At 44.6% G+C, this 27,477-nt stretch overlaps 2 protein-coding genes across 6 annotated transcripts; one reads left to right on the forward strand and one right to left on the reverse strand.

Moving 5' to 3' along the window:
* Positions 1–602: 602 nt before the first annotated feature.
* Positions 603–5,361, forward strand: DAZAP2 (DAZ associated protein 2). Of its 5 annotated transcripts, XM_069491853.1 has the most exons (5): positions 614–720; positions 1,756–1,874; positions 2,291–2,349; positions 2,416–2,536; positions 3,762–5,361. In XM_069491853.1, the coding sequence occupies exons 1-5, from the start codon at positions 708–710 to the stop codon at positions 3,888–3,890; spliced, it is 441 nt and encodes a 146-aa protein (XP_069347954.1). In that variant the 5' UTR covers positions 614–707; the 3' UTR covers positions 3,891–5,361. The 5 variants fall into 5 exon arrangements, with proteins under 5 accessions (XP_069347952.1, XP_069347956.1, XP_069347955.1 ...); XM_069491851.1 differs by having other exon boundaries at positions 603–720; positions 2,291–2,459; XM_069491854.1 differs by lacking the exon at positions 2,291–2,349 and having other exon boundaries at positions 613–720; positions 2,387–2,536.
* A 990-nt stretch (positions 5,362–6,351) lies between these two features.
* SMAGP (small cell adhesion glycoprotein) lies at positions 6,352–25,481 on the reverse strand. The gene is made up of 4 exons (XM_069491222.1): positions 25,277–25,481; positions 24,456–24,527; positions 7,796–7,873; positions 6,352–7,127 (listed from the first exon to the last, which is right to left on the reverse strand). Exons 1-4 carry the CDS (start codon positions 25,479–25,481, stop codon positions 6,949–6,951), a joined length of 534 nt encoding a protein of 177 aa, XP_069347323.1. The 3' UTR covers positions 6,352–6,948.
* Between the last annotated feature and the right edge of the window lie 1,996 nt (positions 25,482–27,477).

The following is a 27,477-nucleotide window of genomic DNA, read 5'->3' on the forward strand; positions in this document are numbered from 1 at the left end:
GTCAGTTTTACTGCTAGCTGTTGTGGGCAGCACAGCAAAACCGAACTACTTCCTTTACGTGAGAAAGGCAGCGACTCACAGAGGTTAACTACCGACAGCCTGTCGCTGGAACAGACGGGGCAGCGAGGATTCGAGTGACGGTCTAATTCAGGAAAGGACGGATGTGAGCTGGACTGGTAAAATAAATCTTTACGGAGCTGAAGCTTAAGTTGGATTTCGTAGGCAGCGAACGCATGATAGGCCAAGGTTTAGGGAGCATATATTGTAGGCAGTTTGAGAAATCCGTAGAAATCTACACTCCTCGTGAAAAGGTTGCCAAGGTGAGCTGACCTTGAGTTAATGTGTGTAGGTGGAAAAGGTTCCGGGGAATGGCTTCATCGCTCGGCCCCCGAGCGTCCAACAGAGAGAAAAGATCCTGCTACGAGACAATACCTGCACTTGGATTTCCTCCAGTTGAGAGACAGGGCCGGGGGGTGGAGGGTGAGAGCGAGCGGGCGGGGCCAAAGCGAGTGGGCGGGACCACGCAGGCCCTCCCTGCAGCGACTGGAGGCTGGGCGCAGGGGCGGGGCTTCCGGCGGCAGCGGCATTAGGGCGTCGGGTGACGCTAGGCGGCCGATCGTCACGTGACACGGAAGTGACTCCGAACAGGAAGAGGACGAAAAAAATAACCGTCCGCGACTCCGAGCCGAACCGGACCTGCAGCCACCATGAACAGCAAAGGCAAGGACAGGGGGCGGCTGAGGCCGTCGGGGGGAATAGTGCTGGCCTAGAGCGAGCGGGCCCGGAGCCCAGGGTCACCAAACGCCAGGCTTGGGGTGGGCTGCGCCGCGCTTCTCGGCCGGCCGCAGTTCTGGGGCTGCGCCTGACGCCTTCATCATTCACTAACTACGGCTCCTTAGTCCCTCCCGGCCCTTTCCCTCGTAAACTCTGTGGCGCAGTTTGGAGCTGCGGGCTTGGGTTGGGGGGGGCTTGTCATGATGGGCATGTGCAGAAACAAATAGAGTGCTAGAGCAGGGATTTGGGTAGGCCAATGGAGAGCCGGCGGAGGCGGGGCCCGCGCTCCGGGACTACGGGCAGGGTCCGGAGCTTAACTAGTGAGTTGCCAGAGTTGGTGCGCGGGCTAGGGCCTGCAGGGTGTCTCTTCTCCTTCCTTTCTCACTCCCTCGCCCTTCTCTGGCGGGGCCAGAACTTCTCCCTTTTCCTGTGGTGGTACCAGTGTGTCTGTCGGGGCATGATCTCCAGCTTCCTCCAGAGAGGACATTCCCCCTCACCCCTCCTTCATCCTTTCTCTGTCTCACTTCCACTATTCACACTCTTCTTTATTTGGAAGTCGACCTTGAATAGGAAACTGTGAGATAAATCAGAACCGTTACCCACGAAGTCTGGGCTGGGTACAGTCCGTGGAGACTACCCAGAGCAGAAGCACCCTTGATACACCAGCAAGCCAGAACCTCAGAAACGGGTGCCCAGGCTTGTCCCAAATTCCGGAGGGAACTTGGCCCAGCTAGATTTAAACCTTACATCAGTATGACAGTAGGAGCAGCGCCTTGCCTATCCTGTCTAGTACAGCATCTTCTGTTATAAGGGCGCAAAGACAATGCTTATTTTCTTGGTTCCAGGAATCACGTCCTGTGGAGCAGTCTATTTGCAAACTCCCCTTCTGCTTGCTTCCCTCCAGTATGTTAGCTACCCAACATGTACTGCCCCATTTTGGTGGCTCTGTGTAGTAGGCAACTTGCATTTTTTGTCTTCCAGGTCAATATCCAACGCAGCCAACCTACCCTGTGCAGCCTCCTGGGAATCCAGTATATCCTCAGACCTTGCATCTTCCTCAGGCTCCACCCTATACTGATGCTCCGCCTGCCTACTCAGAGGTGCTTCCAGTTTGCTAGACTTGAACTAGTTGAGAATATTCTTGGACCACATTTTTAGTCCTTAGCTAAGTCTGACTTCACATATTTATCTATTTTTCACAAACAGAAGAGAGTGCTCACATAAATAATTTAAACACTGTATCATTTAGTCATTTATGTTGGAGTTGAGAATGCATTATTTGATTATTTTGTGTTATTTGGTATGGGCTGAGGTTAAGAAGATGAATTTGCATTCCTTGAGCCTAACATTAGCTATAGCAGGAAGTGATCCAAGAGAATAATGAATGCCAGTAGAAAGGCAGCTTGTATAATTCAAAAAGTAAAATCAGCACAAGAATTAAGAATTCACTCATTAAGGAGATCTCAAATAGGAATGTAATAAAGTAACCTTTTGCCTTCTCTTCTGACTCTTCTAGCTCTATCGTCCGAGCTTTGTGCACCCAGGGGCTGCCACAGTTCCCACCATGTCAGCTGCATTTCCTGGCGCCTCTCTGTATCTTCCTGTGGCTCAGTCTGTGGCTGTTGGGCCTTTAGGTTCCACAATACCTATGGCTTATTATCCAGTTGGTCCCATCTATCCACCTGGTTCAACAGTGCTGGTGGAGGGAGGTTATGATGCAGGTGCCAGATTCGGAGCTGGGGCTACTGCTGGCAACATTCCTGTGAGTATGACCTTATCAGAAAAAACTCAGCCCTTGTCTATTTTAACCTTCTGAAATGACTTCATATTCATTCTCTTATCATTCCTGGAAAATAGTTCCCAGTGTTTGTGCAACCACCGACATCCAATAGTCAGGCAGAAAGTGGTTGAGGGGGCAGAACTATAGCAAGTCAGTAGCATCTAGCAAATTCACTGGAGTCTGAGTTAACCAGATTCCTTTGTTTTCCTGTCTTGAGAGTCCTGCTTGCTGTTTTTCCCGTTCATTTTGGTGCAGTGAACTGGTCTAATAATGCCCCTTATTCATTCCATGAGCATTTACTTAATATTTGCCAACAGCAGGGTGTTGTATTTGAATCCTGATGATTAAAAAGGTAGAACGCATAATTCCTAGTAAGTAGCTTTTAGAAAATACTAGCAGTTTTGGTTATCATTGTCTTCTGCTTAGTTCCCCAATACATGGGATTTAGAGCCCAAAATGGGCTGGATGTGGTGGCTCACGGCTGTAATCTAGCATGCTGGGAGGCCCAGGCGGGAGGATTGCTTGAGCTCAGGAGTTTGAGACCAGCTTGAGCAGGAGTGAGACCTTGTCTCTACTAAAAATAGAAAAATTAGCCGGGTGTCGTGGCATGTGCCTGTAGTCCCAGCTACTTGGGAGGCTGAGGCAGGAGGATCGCTTGAGCCCAGGAATTTGAGGTTGCTGTGAGCTACTCAGGGCAACAGAGTGAGACTCTGTCTCAAAAAAAAAAAAAAGAACCCCAGATGATCCTTGCTAAGACCGTCTACTCAGTAATCATATGCCAGAGATGAAGTGAATGTGTCTTTAGTAAGCCTTCAGCTTATCCAGTATTCTATTTAAAAACTATAAGGGACTCTGTGGGATTCAGACATGGATCTCATACCCTGTCCTTGTTTTGGGAGTGTGACTGGGAGGATTTCTTACCTCGAAAGTTACTGTGGTTCTGGCCTATTCATATTTAGAAGGTATCCATAGGTTTCATCTTGGAGCTGGAACCCTTTGGATAAGTAGGCTTCCTTTCCTATTTTTATCTTTGGGTTCATAGAGAATATAGACCTGCTTTAGAACTCAAACTGGTGGCAGAATTAGCTCCTTAAAATGCTATTGATTAGCACATTGCCATCTTCCTAATAGGCCTCTGCTTCACCTGTGTCCCTTTCCCTTATATAAGCTTCCCTCTGCCCATTCTACTATGTTCCTTTCCTTTCAGCCTCCACCTCCTGGATGCCCTCCCAATGCTGCTCAGCTTGCAGTCATGCAGGGAGCCAACGTTCTCGTAACTCAGAGGAAGGGGAACTTCTTCATGGGTGGCTCAGATGGTGGCTACACCATCTGGTGAGGAGCCAAGGCCACCTCCGTGCCGGGAAAGACATCACATACCTTCAGCACTTCTCACAATGTAACTGCTTTAGTCATATTAACCTGAAGTTGCAGTTTAGACACATGTTGTTGGGGTGTCTTTCTGGTGCCCAAACTTTCAGGCACTTTTCAAATTTAATAAGGAACCATGTAATGGTAGCAGTACCTCCCTAAAGCATTTTGAGGTAGGGGAGGTATCCATTCATAAAATGAATGTGGGTGAAGCAGCCCTAAGGATCTTCCTTTAATTCTCTGGAGTAATACTATACCATACTGGTCTTTGCTTTTAGTAATAAAACATCAAATTAGGTTTGGAGGAAACTTTGATCTTCCTAAGAATTAAAGTTGCCAAATTACTCTGATTGGTCTTTAATTTCCTTTAAGTCTTTGATTTATATTACTTGTTATAAATGAAATGCATTGGTCGTCTGCCTTCTTTCCATCCTTCCATCCTTTGCCCTACATCCCACCTCCAACCCCAGTCTTCCGTTTCCTTTGCCAATCTTCATTGAATCAATGGTGCAGGACAGAAAGCCAGTCAGACTAATTTCCTTCTCTCCTTGCACTTCTCCCCACTTGTCATCTTTTAACTAGTCTTTGACAAGGATCCTCTGAAACCCCCTCTGTGCCCCAAGCACAGGTCCCGTTACTTCTGCTTTTGTATCTCCTCAGGCAAAAGTAGAGGGTGCCTTTTGGACCCTTCTCATAGGTTGTCTCGGCATACAGGAACCTCACCCAAATTTACTTTGGTGCCAGGAAAACTGAGCTTTGTTTGAACAAAGGACATCATGCAAACTGTACTGTAAACAGCAGTTTGTTAACATACGAGGGGCAAGGAGGAGGATGCATTTCAAAAGCCCGATGACTTTAGAGCCAAATTAAGGGGAGTTTTCAGATCAAAAATTGGTTACCATTTTTTGTCAGAGTGTCTCAAGCAGCCACTCATGGCTCCCAAGAATTCCTAAACTGGGTTAATAGGGTCATATTGTGAATGCTTCACTACAAAATGACTTGAGTCCAGTGAAATCTCATTAGGGTTAAGAATATTTCAGGGATCCTTAATATTTTGATTTTTTTGTTTTGAAATTGGATTTTATTTTATTTTATCTTATAATTTCAGTTCATCTAAATTTTGTGTTCTGTACATGTGATGTTTGACTGTACCATTGACTGTTATGGAAGTTCAGCGTTGTATGTCTCTCTCTACACTGTGGTGCACTTAACTTGTGGATTTTTTATACTAAAAATGTAGAATAAAGACTATTTTGAAGATTTGAATAAAGTGATGAAGTTGCATTACACCTCACTCCACGGATTCTTTACTTAGCTTGCTTTTAGATTTCTTCTCTATATATCTTTTTTTATAGACTGCCTAGAATTCAGCTAGGTGTTGCTGCTGTTCTCTTTTCTTTAATGAAGACTTTGAAATAAATGCAGGAGTACAGGGCTAAGATTTGACCGTTTCGTGAGTTCCACTCAAGATGTTCAACTTTTCCTCACTCTACTTCCTAAACTCTTTCAAATTCTGGGATTCAGAACCTAAATTTAGAGATAAAGGAAAGAGCTGGGTGGGGTGGTGCATGCCTGTAATCCCAGTTACTCTGAGGCTGAGGTGGGAGGATCACTTGAATGCAGGAGTTTGAGACTGGACCAAGCAACAGTGAGACCCCGTATCACAAAAAAAACAAAAACCACCACCAACAAAAAATGGAATGATTGATTCTCCTAATTTGCTTTAAAGTTTGGCTTGAGGAAAATGTTTTAGTATAGCAATTTGTATACATTCAGGATGACCTTCAGTTTCTCCAACGTTCTCTGTGGAGAAATACTGAAAATTCCTAGTATCTAGGCGACCCAGATTGATTTCCTCAACTCTTGGAGCTTACTTTGGGTGGGTCTGAGCTTTGACAATGGAGGCAATACATTAAAAACTCAAAGGAAATCTAGTTTAATTCCAAAGTAAACAATATCTGAGAAGCTAATGAATTATACCAAACGTGGTGTCTTCTAAACACATTTTGAGACTAAGTTAAATCCAAGAAACTTCTTGGCTTGATTCTGAGGACACTTGGTAGGTAGTAGGTGGTAGGTAGATTTTTCCTGGTTCCCTCTGTGTATACATAGAATGGGTTCTGGGAAATTCTGGTCCTTGCCAGGATGGAGGCTACACCGACTCATCTCCCAGGGTGTGTTTCTGATGATGCTCCTCTGAGACAAGCTTCCCTGGACCATCTTTATCTCAGACCTCTGAGATAGTTCTGGGAACTTCTGGAACTTCCCTAGGGTTCTTATGGCTTAGAAGAGAACATGTGCAGGAGAGTCAGGAGAGGAAAAAAAAATAAAGAGAACATGTGCAAAGGAGTTACATGAGCAAAAGAAAATGAAAAAAAAAAAAAAAAAGCTTAAGCAAGGATAAAGGTAGTTCTTGCACATGACAATCTGATTTTTGCGTCAGTGAAAAATTTTAATTTGAATAAAAATCACATAAGTATAAGGTTGTTGGGAACTATGGAAAGGAAGGGCTCAGACTGAGGGATGTAAGTAGCACACTTATCAGGAGGTAAGATCTCCATAGTCTTCCCCTCCTGGCCTGGCCTTTTACTATGGTATCCAGCACCTGGGATGAACTCTGGACAGTATCTCCACTGGGGCTATCACTAGGTGACCAGGTAGAGGACAGAGAGGAGCAGCCAGTGACCCTAACTCTCTTTTCTATCCCTTTGACTTGTGAAAAAAGTTAAGATGACTGGGCATGTACTCAAATGTCCCCTGGTAGAGCCCTGCCTCGTTGGCCAGTTACAAATACCAGCTCTATTACAAAGGCCCGTTTAAAAACATCATAAGCAGCTTTCTTCCATGTCCCTGGTCCCTGGAGTCAGTGATGTTGGCATTTGGGACTGTGTCCTGGAAGGAGCTTGGATTTGCCTACATCAATCACTGCTTCTCACTGGCTTCAGAGAAAACTTTCACCTAATAAATTAAACAGTCAATGTGTTAGCACTGGAGCTAGGAATAAGCTCCTTGGGGCCCAGGAATCGTCAGATGAAATATTCCTCCTTCTCTCTGCCCTTGGCTGAATCATTCTCCATCTGGAGGATGGCACTGGGCTCGCCTTCTGCAGATTCATAGGTGACGTAGCTGCCTTTGTTCTTGTACAGGTAAAAGAAGATCAAGATCACAACTGAGAGCAGGGTGAGGAAGACCACGGTGATAACAACTTGAAAAGGAGAGGGAAAATGCAGAGATGTTTCAGGATGGGGGATGCCTCAGTAATTCACTGAATCACCAGAATTAGATGATTTCTTACTCTTCTCATAGGATCCTCCCACTTCAGTTAACTAGTGTCCACTCCCATCCAAATCCATGTCACCCCACCAAGCCCAATGCCACGGTACAGAATAGCTGCAGTCTCTTGGTGCTTAAGCTAAGGACACAATGCTTTTGATTTCTGACAAAACTGAACTCCCTCCCAAACCAGTTCCTGATGATTATGATAGAAACAGGAAGGAGAGAAACAGGAAATAGCTTACTCCAACAGGAAGGGTTTTTTAAACACATATATCCTCCTCCCTACCCACGAACTTGAGTGTAGTGTCCATATGCATAGCTATTTGTGGCCACTCCTAACCTATCATTTACTGGCAGTGCCTCTGACTGAAGCCTCTGAGTCTTTTGTAGCCGTGTGTGTGTGTGTGTGTGTGTGTGTGTGTGTGAGAAAGAGAAACAGAGACAGCCTACGTGTCAGAGTGAACCCATTAATGGATTTGGTCCCCAGTGTTGTGCTTTTCCTATATGGGAAAAATCTTAGTTCATCAGGCTGTCTCTGGAGAGAGGTAGCCCCTGATCTCAGAAGGTCCCCTGGTTTTGGCTCAAAGCCTTTGTTACCTGCAATGAGTGCTGTGCTGGCTCCAGCTTCTGGGGACAGGGGCTCAGTGGCCTGCAGAATTGGGGTAGTCATCAGTTCTGGAAAATTTAGAAAAGTATAAAAGGAAATGGGGTGAATTCTTTTGTTTGAAAGCATGTTTGTCCTTCAAATTTTACCACCCCACCTTCTTCCCTATTTAAAAGTTTATCATTCAATGCCTATAGTAAGTCAGAATAGAAGAACCTGGAGAATAGAGAAAATAAACTACTACCCAAACACAACTGACATTTTGATGGGCTTTAGGCCAGGCACCATGGCTCACGCCTGTAATCCCAGCACTTTGGGAGGCCAAGGTGGGTGGATCACTTGAATCCAGGAGTTCAAGCCCACCCTGGACAATATAGTGAGACCCCATCTCTACAAAAAATAAAAACATTAGCTGGGCATGGTGGCATGCACCTGTAGTCAGCTACTCGGGAGGCTGAGGCGGGAAGATCTCTTGAGCCCAGGAGTTCAAGGCTGCAGTGAGCTATAATAACACCACTGTACTCCAGCCTGGGTAACAGTGAGACCCTGTCTCTAAAAAAATAAAAAAGAGTATGGACTTCAGAGCCTGACTGACTGGGTTTCAAATCCCAACTCTGTCCTTTACTAGCTGTGTGACCTCAGGAAAATTACTTAACCCCTCTGTGTTAGTTATCTTACTTGCAAGATGGAGGTAACAGTACCTACTTTACAGGGTTGTTGTGACATGTAGCAAGTAACTCAGTAAGGATAAACCTTTATGACGAATGCATATTTTTACATAAATGTACATAAACTCATTTGATTTCTATACATATACATATGTATATGCACACATATATTTACTTTATGTTATACAGCACATGCATTTTCTTCAGTGTTCTTACAAGCTCTTTGTAAACATTATTTTAAAATAATGAAAAAATGCTCCTCTCCTATTAAAACCCTTTTCTACACTTCCAGGACAGGCCCTGCAATTTGAAAGGTTCTGAAACAGGCCTCTCCTACCCTAAAATATCTCCTGCACCGCCTCCTGCTATGGGCCTGTTTATCCTTCAGAGCCTGAAAGCCCCACCCTAAAGTCATTACCCAGGGTCAGAACATTACAGAATTAGTGATCTCTAGAAGTCCTGTTAAGTGTTCACACAGAAAGTCAGGAAGCTCTTTAATTCTTTCCTAATTAGCATTTTAATGTAGAGGTTTGAAAAGGTAATAATTAAGTAGAGGCCACTGCAGGACAGAGGTGCCCTGGGGAAAACAAGCTGGCTGACCCTGGAGACTCCACAATATTCAATAAATAACAGCAGCAGCACAGATTGGCCCCTCCTCTCTGCCCAGCCCTGTGCCAGACACACTGGGGACAGAATGGTGAGCAAACAGACTTCCAGGCGCTTACCCTCCACCACACCCCACGGTTCACACAGGTAGGAACTGCAGCAAGTGCGACACAGGAAACACCCAGGCACTTAGGACAGTATGTGGCAGAGGGCCCTGATCTAGTCTTCCAGCCAGGAGCTACCTCCCAAGGAAGGGATATCCGAGCTGGGAGCCAAAGCAGTAGTTTATTGGGTGACAGGGGTGGGGCACATCCTAGGCAGAGATAAGAGCCTGGGTCAAAGCTCTGGGACAGGAGGACTCAAAGGCCAGTGTGGCCAGCACAGTGTGAGTATGATTCCCGTCTAGTCCCTGACACGTTCAGATTTCCATCCGGGCCAAGTAACATTAACTCGTCAGCAATGGTCTGGAGAGTCTGAGCCAATAGTGGCCAATGGTGTTGAGGGGACTTTCCACACAGGCCAAGGGGAGCCCGATGACATCCCGGACCTATGACAGAGAAAGCAGAGGTGGGCTGCCTAGAGCACTTCCCCCCTCCCAGGGCCAGGCCAAACCCTTCTCTACTCGTGTCCACTCTTTCTTGAGGAACGGTAGTATACTAAGCCACTTTGTGGCATTGGGCAAATGGTTATATATCTTGATTCAGTCATCCATTCTCATCTGCTACCCATGGGGACTACATTAACCAACTTTGCAGGTCTATTGTGAAGATGAAAGGAGGGAACATGTGAGCATCATATAGTAGCTACTACATAAATATTATTTAATGTGACTTTGTATATATCCTTAATGATTAAAAGGGAGAGCTGCTCTGAGCTCTGTCTACCCTCCCCAACAGCACCCCTCTCCGGAAAAATTGTCTTCCATGAAACCAGTCCCTAGCGCCAAAAAGGTTGGGGACCACTGATTTAAGGTCAATTAATCAACAATTTACTTTGCACCTACCACGTACCAGAGGCACAGTCATAGATGCTGGGAACACACCAGCAATGAGGTGAGCCAGGGACCTGACTACAGAGCTGAATTTTACTGAGTATACAGAGAACAGATACACATGAGTCCCTAGAAAGAGAAACTGGGAGGGAAGATGGTTCCTAGCTGGGAAATTCTGCAAATGATCCCAATTATAACAGCTGTCATTTACTAAGTCTCTGCTTTGTGCTAGCTGTTTTATATACATCATTATCAATCTTTTTAACACCAATCACTTCAAAGTAGGTGTTTTTTTTTGCTGATATGGACCCCAAGGCCCAAGGAGAGTTAAGTGACACGCCTCAAATTACACATGAAGTAACAGAGGATGGGCCAGGCATGGTGGCTCACGCCTGTAATCCTAGCACTCTGGGAGGCAGAAGAGGGAGAATTGCTTGAGGTCAGGAGTTTGAGACCAGCCTGAGCAAGGGTGAGACCCTGTCTCCACTGAAAATAGAAAAAATTAGTCTGGCGTGGTGGCGCATGCCTGTAGTCCCAGCTACTCAGGAGGCTGAGGCAGGAGGATTGCTTGAGCCCAGAAGTTTGAGGCTTCACTGAGCCAGGCTGATGCCCCAGCACTCTAGCCTGGGCAACAGTGAGATTTTGTCTCAAAAACAAAACAAAACAAAAAACAGTGGATGGAGCCAAGATCTGAATCCAGGAGTACCCACTCCAAAGCCCAAGCAAGGTATTTATACTAAACCTTCCTGCCACTGTTCTTTTCTTTTCTTTTTCAATAGGGAAAAATAAAGAGAGGTAATAAAAGATAACTATGAGGCAGCACAACAAGCTTTCCAAAAAGTTCAAGGGTTTAAAAGATATGGATAAAAGTAGAAGAAAAACCAGATGGTCACAATCAAACACCGCCGGTCGTGCTACAGGGAGTGCTCCACTAACGTGAACTCGCTCATAGGCGACAGGCAAACGGGAATGACGTCAGGGTAACGTGGAAGGCGTGTGGATTCACATGCAGATTCCTTAGCTTTGATGTTTAACATGATGAGAAGCAAGCTTTCCCACAACTACAGAACATTTTAACAGATAGGAAGACCTTAAGAAGAAAAAAATTCAACAGAATGCCTTCCTTGAATGCACTTATTGGTTGGGATCCACTTACATTAAACCATCTGGTGAGGCAGTTAGTGCAGATAAATAGGGTGCGAAGAAGTTCACCTCCAATGGATTAATGAAGTAGGCAGACCCTATATCAGATTTTTATTTTTGATGAAATGGTTTCTATTAGAAGAGAAGGCTCTCTAGAACCTACATCTAAGAAAAGGAAACAGACACCCCAGAGTATAGCCTGGAAAGGACTGGGTGGAATTCAAGGTTCGAATGCCAGTGGAGATTTAACTCTGCCAATATTTTTATTGGGGTTGTTATTATATTTGTTAGAGCTCTGGTTACAAAGTTCCGTAAGTTTTGAATGGTCTGCCCCAATCCTGTTTTTCATGTAAGCTCTCTTATTTTCATAATATGATTTCAAAATGTGAATCTTTTTAAAAATGCACATAAAGTTTTATAGCAGAAATGGTTATATTAGAGGCTGTCAGAGACTTAGAAGGATAGTGTCAGGAAGCTGTATGTAACTCCAGTGTCAAAAAAATTCGAAGGGCAGTTTAAAAAGCATTATATCAGGAGCAAGAAGAATGGGAAAGCTAGGCTTGCTGTTTGGGCCTGGACATGTCAGGTTGGAGGTAACAGGAGAAAGCAAAATTTCCTCCAAGCCTTTCTGCCTTCTGTCACAGAGAATGATTTTTGCACTGAGAGGCAGTAGGAGCCTTAGGGACATGGGGAAGTGAGCCCAAGAAAAGCAAAGAAACCCAGAAAGCACCAGGCTAATCTAAAAGGGATCCAGGTAACGACAACCAAGGGCATCAAAAGAACTTGTAAATGGGATTTCTTAGGAGCTTCTGAGAAAGAAAGGGGCCAGGAGCCTGAATGGCCATGGAAAGAAGGTGAATTCTGTAAACAACTGGTGAGCTTGATGTGGTTCCCCAGTAAAAGTCAAAAACAAGTTATTAAGGCCTGCTTTGGGAGCCTTGAAACAGCAAGTGTTAGGAGTCAGAATGGGATGACTAAGAGCAGACTGACTCAAGCTGCCCAGCCTTCTTAGACTGAGACTCCAGGTTCACGGACAGGGAAAAACCTAAAAGTTAATTCAATCAAAAAGATAGGCAATAATGAATACTGGTGAGGATGTGGAGAAAGGGGGACCCTTGTACACTGCTGGTGGGAATATTAATTAGTGCAACCACTATGGAGAATGGTATGGAGGTTCCTCAAAAAACTAAAAGTAAAACCACCGTATGATCAGCAATACCACTGCTGGGTATATATCCGAAGGGGGTGGAATTCAGTATATTGAAAAAATAATTGCACTCCCGCATTTATTGCAGCACTATTCACAATAGCCAAGATACGGAATCAACCTAAGTGTCTATCAACAGATGGATGGATAAAGAAATTGTGGTACATATACACAATGGGATATCATATGGCCACAAAAAAGAATGAAATCCTACCATTGGCAACAACATGGATGGAATAGGAGAATATTATATTAAGTGAAATAAGCCAAGCACAGAAAGACAAATCTTGCATGTTCTCACTCATATGTGGGAGCTAAATATTAAAAACAATTGATTGCATGGAGATAGAGAGTAGAATGAGTAGTGGGCAAGGGGGATAAAGTGGGGATCGTTAATAGGGACAAAAATATAGTTAGGTAGAATGAACAATATTGATAGCACAACAAAGTGGCTATAATCCACAATAAGTTAGGGTATACTTCAAAATAACTAAAAGAGTGGAATTGGAATGTTCCTAACCCAAAGAAATGTTAAATGCCTGAGGGGATGGAGACCCCAATTATCCTGATTTGATTAATTCACACTGTATGCCTGTATCAAAACTTCGAATGTACCCTATAAAGATATACAACTATTATATACCCATAATAATTAAAAAAATTTAATTCAACAAGTACTTACTGAGGGTGTACTCTGTGCCAGGCTGTGGGCATGAATCAGAAGAACACAGGTGAAAACTCCTACCTCTACATTCCCTCCAAAGATTAAACAGAATTGCCACGAGATCCAGCAATCCCATTTCTGGGTAGACATCCAAAAGAAATGAGTGGACTCCAACTAGTATTTGTACACCAATGTTCACAGCAGCATTACACAATAGCTAAAATGTGAAACAACCCAAACGTCCATCAATCATCAATAGGTGAATGGATAAACAAAATGTGGTATATATACATACAATGGAATATTTTTCAGCCTTAAAAAGAAAGGAAATTCTTTTTTTTTTTTTTTTTTTTTTTTTTTTTTTTTGAGACAGAGTCTCACTCTGTTGCCCGGGCTAGAGTGAGTGCCGTGGCGTCAGCCTAGCTCACAGCAACCTCAAACTCCTGGGCTTAAGCGATCCTACTGCCTCAGCCTCCCGAGTGGCTGGGACTACAGACATGTGCCACCATGCCCGGCTAATTTTTTGTATATATATATTTTAGTTGTCCGTATAATTTCTTTCTATTTTTAGTAGAGACGGGGTCTCACTCTTGCTCAGGCTGGTCTCGAACTCCTGACCTCGAGCGATCCACCCGCCTCGGCCTCCCAGAGTGCTAGGATTACAGGCGTGAGCCACCGCGCCCGGCCAAGAAAGGAAATTCTTAACAAAAAAAAAAAAGACAGAGAGAGAGAGAAGGAATTCTGCCACATGCATGCTACAACATGGATGAACCTTGAGGACACTATGCCAGGTGAAATAAGCCAGATACAAAAGGACAAATACTGCACGAGTCCACCTATATGAGGTACTTAGAGTAGTCACATTCACAGACATAGAAAGTGGAATGGAGGTTGTCGGGGGGTAGGGGCAAGGGGAACATGGGAAGTTGATGTTCAGTGTACAGTTTCAGTTTGGGATGAGGAAATGTTCCGGAGATGGACAGTGGTGATGGTGAATGTACAACAATGTGAAGGTACTGACTGCTGCCGCCCTGTACATTTAAAAATGGTTAAAATGGCATATTTTATGTTATGTATAATTTTACTACAATAAAAAAAACCCTCTCTCTTTATACAACTTACATTCTTAGAGGGGGAAGACAGACAATAAAGTAAATACATAAAAGATAAGCTATGTTAGCTGTTGATTAGCACCATGGAGAAAAACAGGCAGGAGAGGGACAGGGAGCTGGGACGTGGATGGAAGTTGCGATTTTACACGAGGTTGTCAGGGAAAGCTTTACTGATGAGGCGACTTCAGTAAAGACCTAAAGAAGGAGAGGGAGGCAGCCATGCAAAGACCTCAGAGGAGAACATTCCAGGCAGAGGGAGCGGCAAGTTCCAGGTAGGGCTGTCCATAATGTTGCAAAGCACCCGGGGCCAGTGCAAGCTTGGCATGTTAAATGAGCAGCTTGGAGGCCACTTGGAGGGAGCAAAGGAGAGAGTAGGGGGAGATGAAGTCAGGGAGGCCTTTGTGGGCCAAGAAAAGGACTTCAGCTTTTTCAGTGAGTGTGAAGGGAAGCTTTTTACAGGTTTTTGAGCAGAGACTATTCAGATTTATATTTTAAAGCATTGCTTCTCAAACTTTGTTGGGCACAAGTCTCCTAGGATCTTGTTAAAATGCAGATTCTGATTCAGTAGGTCTGAGGTGGGGCCTGAAATTCTAGAGACCACACTTTGAAACCCTGAGCCCACCGTGTTGTGAGGAAGCCCAGTCTAAGCCCACTGGAGGATGAGAGGCCATACGGAGGGAAATCAAGCACCCCAGGCTCAGCTGGCAGCCAGCGTTAACTGCCAGACCTGTGAGGGAAGGCATTTTGCCCTTCTAGCCCAGTGGGCCTTCCAGAATATTGCACTGCATGAATGAACACAGGTGAAGCCACCAGAGGGATGCCCAGCCAACTGGCAGAATTGTTAACAAACAAACTGCTGTTGCTTTAAGCCACTAAGTTTTGGGATGGTTTGTTACGCAGCAATACCTAATTGAAACAGATTGATTTTAAAGGATCCCTCTGATTGCAGGGTGGACAATAGGCTGTGGGAAGGTGGGGACAGGGTTATAAGCCAAGTGTACCCTGCACAAGGGCACAACTGCACCCACCAAAGGGGGCACCCTTTCCTAATTTGCATGAACACATCGATTGGGTCTAGCAGCAGCCCAGCGAGAAAGCAGTGGGAGTCTGGATAGATTTCTAAGCAAGGACTGACAGGGTTGGATGTGGGATGGAGCCAAGGATGAAGGCATGGTGTTACTTGAGAGTAGGAAGCCTGCGAGAGGAACAGATTTGGAAGAAACAAGATTGCTTATTAGATTCTAGTCAAGACTAGAATTTGGGGAAGAGATCTGGACTGGAGATAAAAAAATGTCATCAGCATATTGAAGACCACCCTGGGCAAGATCACCGGGGGAATAAGTGCAGATAAAGAGGACCCAGGACTGAGCCCAAGGAGACTGAGGACCATTGTGTTTTACCACGTAGAGGTCATGAATGACCTTTATAGGAGAAGTTTTGGTGAAGTGCTGAATAGAAACCCATAATTTAGAGCAGGTTCAAGAAAGAAATGGAAGGAGAGGAACTGGAAGCAGGATATAAATAAACTCTTTTAAAATTTTTTTCTGTAAAGGTGAGCAGAGAAATGAGGCTGTGACTGGAGGGGGAAGAAAGTTCAAGTTGTTCGTTTTGCTTTTCAGGATAGGAGAAATACCAGCATGTTTATGTACAAAGAGGAATGACTCAGATGAGAAGGAACAATCAATGATGCGTGAGAGAGGAGAGTGGCTGCAACCATGTCCTCAAAGGGATAGGATCTGTTGCACGATAGACAGCTCGGCTGCAGACTGAAGTAGAGGGAGCTCATCTCTTGTAATAGGAAGAAAAGTAGGCCGGGCGAGGTGGCTCACGCCTGTAATCCTAGCACTCTGGGAGGCCGAGGTGGGTGGATCGCTCGAGGTCAGGAGTTCGAGACCAGCCTGAGCAAGAGTGAGACCCCGTCTCTACTAAAAATAGAAAGAAATTATACGGACAACTAAAATATATATATACAAAAAATTAGCCGGATATGGTGGCACATGCCTGTAGTCCCAGCTACTTAGGAGGCTGAGGCAGTAGGATCGCTTAAGCCCAGGAGTTTGAGGTTGCTGTGAGCTAGGCTGACACCATGGCACTCACTCTAGCCCGGGCAACAGAGTGAGACTCTGTCTCAAAAAAAAAAAAGGGAAGAAAAGCAGAGTACACGGGCACAGGCGTAGGTAGCAGGTAGATGGTAGGGGTAGGAGCCTTGGCGGTTCTCTTTTGAGAACTTTAATTTGCTCAGGAAAATAGGATGCAAGATCACAGTTAAGAGTGAGGAAGGGGAGGGAATGTAAGGAGAGTTGAAGGTGCTGCATGAGTAGACAGCATCACAAAGCATATGATAAGACTGTTTATAATATCCTTGTGGACAAGGTGGAGAAATACAGTGTGGCTATAAGCTCTCAGCGGGGCAGTAACAGGCTGTCAAGGAATGGAGCGATGCCAGTCTAAAGAGAAATTCTTCCACTAGGATTTGACCCTAGTTGTTTTTGAATTGATAATTGTTGTGTCAAACTATGCCCGGGCCAAAATAAGGCCTTTATGTAATTCAAAATAAAAATATTAAATCATAAAACAAGTAAAAGAAAGTCCAATAAAATAATTTTTCCCTTATGTAATGACTCCAGCTTTATTATTTTGTAATATACTGACTATCAAATTCTTTGCAAGATCTTTTGTTTCGGTGTTCTGCTTTATTGGTGCCTTCCACGTGGGCTTAGCGTGGCTCTGCCCTTTGGGTAAATGCAAACCCTTGCAGACCTAGGGAGGGTCTGACAAATTTGTTAAAGACTTCAAAGCTAGAGCGGCAACTAGTAAGTTGATAAAGAGAGACAGATTTCAAATGACTTAAGACATGGGCCAAATTGAACAAGATGAGAATTTAACAAATTCCTTGCTCTGAGGTTCAGGAAATCAACTACTCACAAATAAAGGATGGTGAAGCCGTGGCTTAGCAGCAACATATATAAAAGACCTACAGGGGGATGCCTAGGAAACCACCGACACCGGAAGGATGTACTCCACAACAGCAGCAGGAGTTACAGCTAGGTTGTGGAATTCTGAATGATTTTTATTTTCTTCCATATGCTTTCCTTTGTATTTCAAATTTCTTACAGCGATAATTACTTTTGTAATCGTAAAAAATTTAAAGTTGCTATTATTTTAGCTACCAGCAATATAAATATGGTCTCTAATAATGGAGACGATAGTGCAGCTCAACTTTGCGCCACTCCCAGACGGCTGAGTTTGGGTGTCACAATTTTGAGGTCAGCAGGCAAACCACATCAGATAAAGAGAGCTTACAAAAAAAGAAAGCCTACAGAAGAAACTTAAGGGGAGCCTAGAACTTAAATTTTGTTTTCCAATATGCCAAGGGGTGACCTGTAAGAGGACTAAGGGCAGAAACTGGAGGGAGAAGACAAATGTCTCTCCAACAGAAGGAAGAGCAAAACTGGACACATGGTTCATGACATACTGGAGAGAGATTTCTAGCACAGAACGGGTAGTTGAACTAGCTGATTGGCAGGACCCTTCTCAGCCTTCACTTTGGAATTTTTATAATTATTCTATTTTATAAAATTGTTTAATTTTATAAAAATTGTTCTATTAGAATTCTCTTCCACTCATGCCTGTAATTCTAGCACTCTGGGAGGCCGAGGCGGGAGGATCGTTTGAGCTCAGGAGTTCGAGACCAGCCTGAGCAAGAGCAAGACCCTGTCTCTACTAAAATAGAAAGAAATTATATGGACAACTAAAATATATATAGAAAAAATTAGCTGGGCATGGTGGCACATGCCTGTAGTCCTAGCTACTCGGGAGGCTGAGGCAGGAGGATCGCTTGAGCCCAGGAGTTTGAGGTTGCTGTGAGCTAGGCTGACACCACAGCACTCACTCTAGCCCGGGCAACTGAGTGAGACTCTGTCTCAAAAAAAAAAAAAAAAAAAAAAAAAAAAGAATTCTCTTCAAAAATCAAAGTTTTTGAACTGGTGAAATCCCAATAAAGTCTGTAGTTTAGTTAATAGTTTTGTACCAGTGTTAAATTCTTGGTTTTCCCAAAGGTACATGGTCATGTTAGATGTTGATATTAAATTAGCTAAAAAGTATACGGGAACTCTGTACTATTTGCAACTTTTCTATAAATCTAAAATTACTCAAAAATAAAATGTTTATTTAGAAAAGTCTTTTTTGTTTTTGAGATGGGGTCTAGCTATGTTGCCCAGGCTGGTCTAGAACTCCTGGGCTCAAGTGATCCTCCTGCTTCAGCCTCCCAAGTAGCTGGGACTGCAGGCATATGCCATTGCACCAGCAGAAAAAATCAAATTTTTGAATTGCATTCTACACAAAAGAGTTTTTCTCAAACTAAAGGTCACAGAGTGTACTTAGAGTACTTAGTGTACTTAGAGTAGCCACATTCACAGAGATAGAAAGTGAAATGGAGGTCGTCAGGGATAGGGTCAAGGGGAAAATGGGGGGTTGATGTTCAGTGGGTACAGAGTTTCAGTTGGGATGAGGAAATGTTCTGGAGATGGACAGTGGTGACGGTGAACATACAATGTGAATGTACTTATTGCTGCTGGCCTGTACACTTAAAAATGGTCAGAATGGCATATTTTCTGTTATGTATAATTTTATCACAATAAAAAACCCTCTCTTTTTATGCAACTTACATTCTTAGAGGGGGAAGACAGACAATAAAGTAAATACATAAAAGATAAGCTATATTAGCTGTTGATTAGCACCATGGAGAAAAACAGGCAGGAGAGGGACAGGGAGCTGGGACGTGGATGGAAGTTGCGATTTTACATGACGTTGTCAGGGAAAGCTTTACTGATGAGGCGACTTCAGTAAAGACCTAAAGAAGGAGAGGGAGGCAGCCATGCAAAGACCTCAGAGGAGAACATTTCAGGCAGAGGGAACTGTAAGATAAGGGTCAAAGTATCAGAACCATAATTGATATTTGTGATTTGCAGTTTGTAAGACATCCACTATTTTATCTCTACCAGAAGAATGTGATGTAGGCAGAGTGGTGTTATCACAGCCCCGGGTAGCCGAGCCAGGTTTCAAATCTGTCTCCTGATTCCGAGGTTCTTTCCACCAAACACTACTAACTCCACAAGTTCTGAAAACACCCCTGTTTTGCCTCCAGCTAACATTTCATTTACACGTCCACTGGGTTGAGTTCCCTGAATTTTATGGCAGAATGGAAAGGGTGTTCACTGTGGCACTGTTTGCAAGAGTGATTCATACCTGAATGTCTACTGGGAGAGGAAAGATGAAATAAACTATAGGTCATCCATTCTGGAATCACTATACAGGTTGAAAAGAATGTGGTAGATCTGTAATATTACTGGGACAGGACATATGGTTAGATAAAAAAGCAAATTGCCAGGTGGTGTATATAATATGATTACATCTTTATAAAAATAAATGAAAACTATAAACATGCACGTATCTGTCTGTATGTACATAGAAAAGGTCTAGAAGGCTATGTCCTGAGGAGCATGTATTACCTTTTAAATGAAAAAATAAACAACAACAAAGTCAACTAAGTTCAGGAAGCCTGGCATGAGAAGGGGGAAAATGGCTTACAGCTTTCCCCCATCATCTCCTGTTCCTACCCCATTTCTTTTCTATCTCCTTGTCCAAACAAAGGAATAATAACGCTACCATCGACCTTCCCTTCTCAGGTTTGGAAACACCATAGCACCATTTTTACTGGAGGTGGAATGCCAGGGCAGAGGGCCGCACGACTTAAGGCTCCACCCAAATCCTAAACAACAGCAAATGACCTTCAAGATCTATTCTGCTCATTCTCCTTTTTTTGTTAACCCAGATACTGGCTGGTTTCTTTGTGGCCCTTGTTCCCAGGTTGAGCTAAATCTCTTATCACCGAGGCATCAGATCCTTTGCCACCCGAGTCTGCCAACCTACTTATTTACTCTCGACCTGCCCAAATGGGGCGGCTCCCCTAATTCTCCTTCTGCGGACCCCGCCCTGGAACTCTGCCCCCTCTCTCCCACCTTTCCTTTCGCGTGCACGGGCCAGTGGGTGGAGTGAGGCTTTGGAAGCGGTATACAATGACGGAAGGAACACAGGTTTTGCAGTAAATCAGACTGGGCACAAAATCCTGCCTCTGCACGACACAGCTGCATGACCTTGGGACATTTTCTTGACCTCTGAAAATTTCTTAACTTCCCTGAACCTCAGTGTTTGCTTCTGTAAAATGAGAATAAAATCTGTTTTGTGTTGAGGGATAAGTGCAATGAAAAATGCTAAGTGTCTAATACACGGTGAGGACAAGCCAGGAGGTAGCTAGAGTGATTATTCGGTGGCAAGGGATGAGCTTTAGCTGGTGGGGGTGGGCAGAGCCCACAAGGCACAGTTCCACTCTGCCCTGCTTCCAACGGGGTTGACTTACGCACTATGCACAACCACAGTGCCTATGGTCCACAGTACTTCTAAGGGCCCATGAAAATATTTTTAACAATTTTCGTTTTAATGATTTTCATTTTCTTTTAGAAAAAAAATCAAACTTTTAGGTCAAAGAAATATAAATATTATTATATCACTCAATTATAAATATTAATATTAACTATATTATTATATTAATATTTTTACATTCTTCCCTACACTGATGCAGTTGTAAAATACTATTTTTTATGTATATATATTTTTGGCTGGGTGTAGAGGCTCATGCCTGTAAACCCAGCACTTTGGGAGGCCAAGGCAGGAGAATTGCTTGAGGCCAGGAGTTTGAGACCAGCCTGGACAACCAAGCAAGACCCCAGCCCTACAAAAATTTTTAAAAAAATTAGCCAGGTGTGGTGGCACACACCTGTAGTCCCAGCTACTTGGGAAGCTGAGGCAGGAGGATCACTTCAGCCCAAGAGTCTGAGGCTACAGTGAGCTATGATTGCACCACTGCACTCCAGCCTGGGTGACAGAGCAATACCCTGTCTCAAAAACAAAAATAATTTTATGGGGGAGGAGCCCACAAAGACAAAAGTGTCAAGGGTCCAAAAAAGTCATAATGTGGCCCTCATTTTCAACAGCCCTGAGGATATCTGCTTTAGGAAACCTTTGTAGACTGGGGAAAAGGGATGTGAGGGGGGCATAAGTGCGAAAGGTGGCGGAAAAGAAGTGCAAGACAGGGTGGAAGTGAAGGGCTGACCCTAGTGATCCCATCCTTCAAAGTATATGCTCTCTCCCTGTCTGCAATTTCTATTCTTTTCTCCATTCCTGTCTCTGAACTTACATTTGCTTGGACCCAGTAGGTAGGGGACTGTATAATATGTCCTATGATACCACTTTACTCATGTCACTTCACTCATTGGGTCAAAAATATAAATATACAACTCAACAATAACAACAACAAAAGAATCCAAAAAAAATATGGGTCAAGACTTGAATAGACATTTCTCCAAAGATATACAGATGGCCAATAAGCACATAAAAAGATGTTCAACATAAGTAATCATTAAGGAAATGCAAATCAAAACCACAGTGAGATACCACCTCACACCCATTAGGATGGCTACTGGTAAAAAAAACAGAAAATAAAAAGTATTGGCAAGAATGTGGAGAAACAGGAAGATTTATGCATTGCTAGTGGGAATGAAAAACAGTGCGGCCACCGTGGGAAACAGCATTGTGGTTCCTCAAAAATATTAAACTTAGAATTACCACATGATGCAGCAATTTCCACTTCTGAGTATATATCCAAAAGAACCGAAAGCAGAGACTCAAACAGATGTTTGTACACCCATGTTCGTAGCAGCATTATTTACAATAGCCAAAAGGCAGAAGCAATCAAATGTCCATCAACAGATGAATGGATAAACAAAATGTAGTAATTACATACAATGGAAGATTATTCAGCCTTTAAAAGGAAAGAAATTCTGACATATGCTATAATATGGATAAACCTTGAGGACATGATGCTAAGTGAAATAAGCCAGACACAAAAGGACAAATTATTGTATGATTTCACTTATACAGCGTAGCTAGAGCAGTCAAATTCATTGAGGCAGAAGGTGGAATGGCGGTTGCCAGGGGCTGAGGGAGGGGGGAAATGGGAGTTAGTGATTAACAGATGTGAAGTTTCAGTTTGGGAAGATGAGAAAGCGCTGGAGATGGATGGTGGTGATGGTTGCACGACCATGGGAATGGACTTCATACAGCCATCCCCCCTTATCTGTGCTTTCTCTTCCATGGTTTCAGTACTCTCAGTTAACCACAATTCAAAAATATTAAATAGACAATTCTAGAAATAAAAAATTCATAAGTTTTAACTTGTATGCCATTCTGAGTAGTATGATGAAATCTTGCTCTGTCCTGCCCAGGAAATGAATCATCCCTTTGTCATGCATATCCATGCTGTAGATGCTACCTGCCCACTGGTCACTTAGTAGCTGGATGTCACAGGATCACAGTGTTTGTGTTCAAGTAACTCTTTTTTTAACTTAATAATGGTCCCAACACAAAAAAGTAGTACTGCTGGCAATCTGGACGTGTCACAGAGAAGCAGTAAAGTGCTTCCTTTAGGTGAAAAGGTGAAAGTTCTTGACTTAATAAGGAAAGAAAAAAATTATATGCTGAGGGTTCTAAGATCTGCAGTACAATAAGCTATTCTGAGAGGGAGAGAGAGGGAAGACATTCGCATAACTTTTATTAAAGTATGTTGCTATAATTGTTCTATTTTATTATTAGTTATTATAAATCTCTTGCTGTGCCTAATTTATAAATTAGACTTTATCATAGGTATATATATGTAGGAAAAAACAGCATATAGAGGGTTCAGTACTATGTGTGGTTTCAGATATCCACTGGAGGTCTTGGAATATATCCCCTGTGGGTAAAGGGGACTACTATACCACTGAACTGTACACCAAAGAATGGTTAAAATGGTAACATTTGTATTATATATATTTTACCATGAATTTTAAAAAAGAAGAAAAAAAAAAAAGAATGTAACTAGTTCCCCTTTGCCCAGGTCCTAACCCCAGCTGGCTTTTTCCCTATGGGCAGGTTTACTCTGGAGGTCCTCTGCCCTCTCCTCCTGAACACCCTCCAGGGCAAATCCGGTTTCTGTAGCTTCACACATGGGAAAGGTATTCTACCTTCATCCAGCATACCTGCTGCCCCCTCTATGCCTGTGCAAACCTCATCCATCCTTCAAGGGAAAAGCCCAGATCCCCTTCCCTACTCATGAAGCCTTTGCTGACCAATCTAGACTTCTGCCCATTTCTCCCTTTTCTTATCTCTTCTCACCAATTAAAAGTCTGCATCGTGCGCATCATCAGTCACAGAGGACACTGTCTTAGACTTCCACTGGGGTTGTCAGTCACCTGTTTCCACATCAGTAAAAGCTAGGAATGTCTGTCCTAATGACAAATGAGACTATGTGTATGAAAATATAGGTACACAGACCAACCAAGCGTTTATTCCTCCCTCATTCTATCTAGTACATGCTGAAAACAATCCATAAACATCTGACAGTTTGTCCAGGCCATCCTGGTTATGAACCGAGAGGCGGGAATCCATTCTCAGTGTGACGAGCGGCAGAGCTCTCCTTAGCGTACCTCCAGGCAACAGTGAGGTTTTAGTGCTGGGCCTCTATCATCAGAGGGGTCGAATTAGACTAGCAAAATCCCTTTCCAGTGAAACAAGCATTTCTAACAAGCACCCAATAATAGTAACCAATGTCACTGAATGCTTACTAGACACTAGACACTATTATAGGAGTTTTATGTGGGTTGTCGCATTTAATCCGCACAAATAGCCTCATAAAATAGGTACTATTTTCCTATTTTACAAATGAAACCGGAATTCAAGCTTAGAAATACTATCTTTAGCATGTTTTATAAAAATTTTTACTTCCCTGTTATCTTTGAAAGATTCCTTTTCCGTGTTTAATTATGGGGGTTGCTGCCAAACTCTGCCATAGTTATAAATTATTAGAGGGGTGAATGTAAAGCCCTCCCTTTAGGTTTATAAAATTAGTTTATAAACCAAGGTCACATAGCTTTAAGCGGTAGCGCCAGGAACTGGCCCAGGTCCACCAGACTTCAGATGAAAATTATACTACAGTGCACGCTCCAGTTGTCTCCTGTGTCCTGCCAGGACCTTTTCCTGTGAGGCAGGCAGAGAGAGGTGGGAGAGTCTTCCCCTCTGGGCTGAGGCCTTAAGGAATTCCAGGACTGATCGGGGTAGGGGATGTTGAACAATTCTCTTCCATTCGAATTAGGAAAGGCTTCACCTACCTTCTGGAGGAGGTGTGGCCAGGAGGCTGGTCATTGCTGCCAGTGGTTGAAGACCCCGAGGAAGGGGCAGATCTGTAGGAAGAAGTGCAAAGGCAGGAAAGAAATGGGTGGGCCCCTGGGGCTGGAGACGCCTGTAAATCCCAGGAAAGCCTTTGCTGCCAGGTTTTCCGAGTCCCTTCCCCATTCCCTCTTCTGGTTTCCCTGAGTATCTCCCCAGCCTGCAGGTACCAATATCTCTCCCCAAGCGCAGATACGAGACCGCATGCATTTGCGGTGCATTACCTTTGAACGCTCTACCCCGGGATCCTTTCACGGGGCTACCACATTTACCTAGGCGATCTCTCAAGGCCTGAGAAAATCAGGCAAAGGTATGCAAATCAGCAGCGGACCCAGTTTCGCCAAAGCGCGATAACAGGTACCCTGGGATTCCACAGCCCGGACTGTGGTGGAGCCATCCACCAGGTGTCAGGAGAGGGCCAGGAAGGTCAGGACCCACGTCCGGGCTCGGGAGCTGGGGTGTGGACAACGGGGTAGCCAGGCAGAGAAACTGAAGGTGAGGCCCCTCAGCCGCCTTTTGGCCTGTCTCCGGGGTTGGCCAGCCCGCTCCCAGTCCTCGCTTCGTCGTCTGGTGCGTCATGCGCGAACAGCCTACCGAACCCCACTGGCCGGCCAAACCTCACGGCCTCAGCCTGTGACTCGGGCGCCCGAGGGACCCGCGACACCTCTGCGGACGTCGGGGATCACGCCCGGTGGACAGGGCGGGCTGGCTCCTCGCCCGCGCGGCCCCGCCCCCAGCCCCACTCGGAGCCCTCCTGCGTTACCCGCACGAGCAACTCCCCGCGCTGTCTGGAGCCGGCGCGTCCCGGGACGCCGCGTTCGGAGCAGCTGCAACCCGCAGCTCCAGCGGAACGCGGAGCTCCGGCCGCTCTCGGTTTCAGTTCCGGCAGTGGCTGGGGTGGCTGCCGCGTGTGTGGGCGACTGGGCTCTCCTGGCGCTCCCGCCCTCCCCAGGTCCCCTCCTCCGCATGCTCACCTTTCCAGTTGGACGGGCTGCCGGGGAAGGGCCGGCGCCACTCCGCGCGTCCTTTTGAAGTCGACCGGGGCGGGAACCGCAGAGATATCGCGGAGGCCTGGACAGGCCGACCCAGAGAGACCGACCGAGGGACCCCGAGCTGGAGGAAGCCGCGGAGAGTCGCGCAGAGTTAGCTGCAAAGGCCAGCCGGAGTGGGGGTGGGGGACAGGCCGACTGGGTGGGACAGGAAAAGAGGAGGGAAACCGCCCTCTGCAGGTTCCCTCTGCCCGCTGGGCCGCCTCTGCAGCCCGGGGAGGAAAGGCTGCCTTCCCTTCTGCGATTGTCACTTTACTTTCCATCCGGAGCCACTTCCTCCCTCGCTCCGGGGCACCAGAGAGGATGAGATCTCAACAGCGGGCTAATTTGGAATCCGTCCCATTTCCCCGGAGTTGACGTTATTTGTATTTTCAGTAAATGCGAAAAGTTACATTTATTTGCGTTTGTATATCACTTACACAAATAGGTCTGTGTCCCGAAGCTTGGAAGGTCAGCTAAAAGTAGGTACATCTACTAAGGGAGGTGAGGTGGGGTGAGGAACGAGGCGCCACCCGCATCTTCCTCGTTCGTCCACATTCATCTGAGGCAGTGTAGCGGAGCGGTTAGGAGTGTGTGGACTTTGAATTTAAACAGCCTCAGCTCCTCCGCTGCTTGTTAGCAAATTACTTAACATCTCTGAAACCTGTTTCCTCCTCCCTAGAATGGGAGACTGAAAGTGATAATGCCTGTAAAGCCATTTTGTAGCACAGGGTAAGCACCACAATTTAAATATTAATCAGTGTCATACTTTAGCTACCTTTTGACTCACTTCTTTGTGAGGAAGTTCCCAAATTAATGAGAGGAACTCGATGACTAAGAGGATGTGATAGTATATAATACAGGCTCTGAAGTCAGCTCTGCTGTGTGATCTTGGACAAAGTACTTCTGTTTCATTTCTCTTAGGTGGCGTGGGGCAACACCTGTCTCAGAGAGTTACTATGGGGATGGAGACACATACTGACTGTAAAGCACTAAACCCTACCTGGCACATGTTAGTAGCTATTGTTGTTCTGGCTTCCCATTTAGGGTTGGAATTCTTGTGGTATAATTCTGCCTTCTGTGCCAGTGAAACAGACTTCTGTGCTTGCTTCTTATTCTTGTGAGTTCTGTAGTTTGGGAATCAATATTTTTTTTTTTTGTTGAGACAGAGTCTCACTTTGTTGCCCAGGCTAGAGTGAGTGCCGTGGCGTCAGCTTAGCTCACAGCAACCTCAGACTCCTCGGCTTAAGCGATCCTACTGCCTCAGCCTCCCGAGTAGCTGGGACTACAGGCATGCGCCACTATGCCCGGCTAATTTTTTCTATATAGATTTTTAGTTGTCCATATAATTTCTTTCTATTTTTAGTAGAGACAGGGTCTCGCTCAGGCTGGTCTCGAACTCCTGACCTTGAGCAATCCACCCGCCTCGGCCTCCCAGAGTGCTAGGATTACAGGCATGAGCCACCGCGCCCGGCCGGGAATCAATATTTATATAGATCCATAGAAAGACAGGTATCATCAGATCGTGCATGTTCATCAGGGGAATAAAGACTAAAAGAGAAAGTCTCAGAAGAGAGAGGCATAAAAACCAAAGCCATAAATAAAGCAAGGGTAGTTGCTTTTATTTCTAAAGTTGGTAAAAAACAAAAACAAAAAAACCCAGAGAAGAAAAAACCAGAAAGTTGGTGAAATTGATTTTATTGAAATATATTGTGTGAGAAATATGTATGTGTGTGGAAAACTGCCAATCCATCAAAGGCAAAGAAAGTGACATGCAAGGAAGATGTATGTAAGTTAGTAAGAGAAAGGTCAGCCTGGCCAGTCCTCAGATAAGAGAATATCCAAAAGAAAAGGAAATTCAAATCCATCTTAATGCCAAAGGACAGTTGTTTGCATTTACTTACTCTAGCTGACCAGTTGACCATGAATTCCAGGA

The sequence above is a fragment of the Eulemur rufifrons genome, chromosome 16, assembly GCF_041146395.1.
Source record: "Eulemur rufifrons isolate Redbay chromosome 16, OSU_ERuf_1, whole genome shotgun sequence".
NCBI classification, from domain to species: Eukaryota; Metazoa; Chordata; class Mammalia; order Primates; family Lemuridae; genus Eulemur; species Eulemur rufifrons.

Coding starts and splice junctions, on each gene's coding strand:
- DAZAP2 (XM_069491851.1), top strand. Junction 1,875..2,290: donor CTCCGCCTGCCTACTCAGAG/GTGCTTCCAGTT, acceptor TGACTCTTCTAG/CTCTATCGTCCGAGCTTTGT. Junction 2,460..3,761: donor TGGTCCCATCTATCCACCTG/GTTCAACAGTGC, acceptor CTTTCCTTTCAG/CCTCCACCTCCTGGATGCCC.
- SMAGP (XM_069491222.1), bottom strand. CDS start 25,481: ATGCGGAGGAGGGGACCTGGGGAGGGCGGGAGCGCCAGGAGAGCCCAG. Junction 24,528..25,276: donor GCGGGGAGTTGCTCGTGCGG/GTAACGCAGGAG, acceptor TTCTTCCTACAG/ATCTGCCCCTTCCTCGGGGT. Junction 7,874..24,455: donor GGCCACACCTCCTCCAGAAG/GTAGGTGAAGCC, acceptor TAAATTTTCCAG/AACTGATGACTACCCCAATT.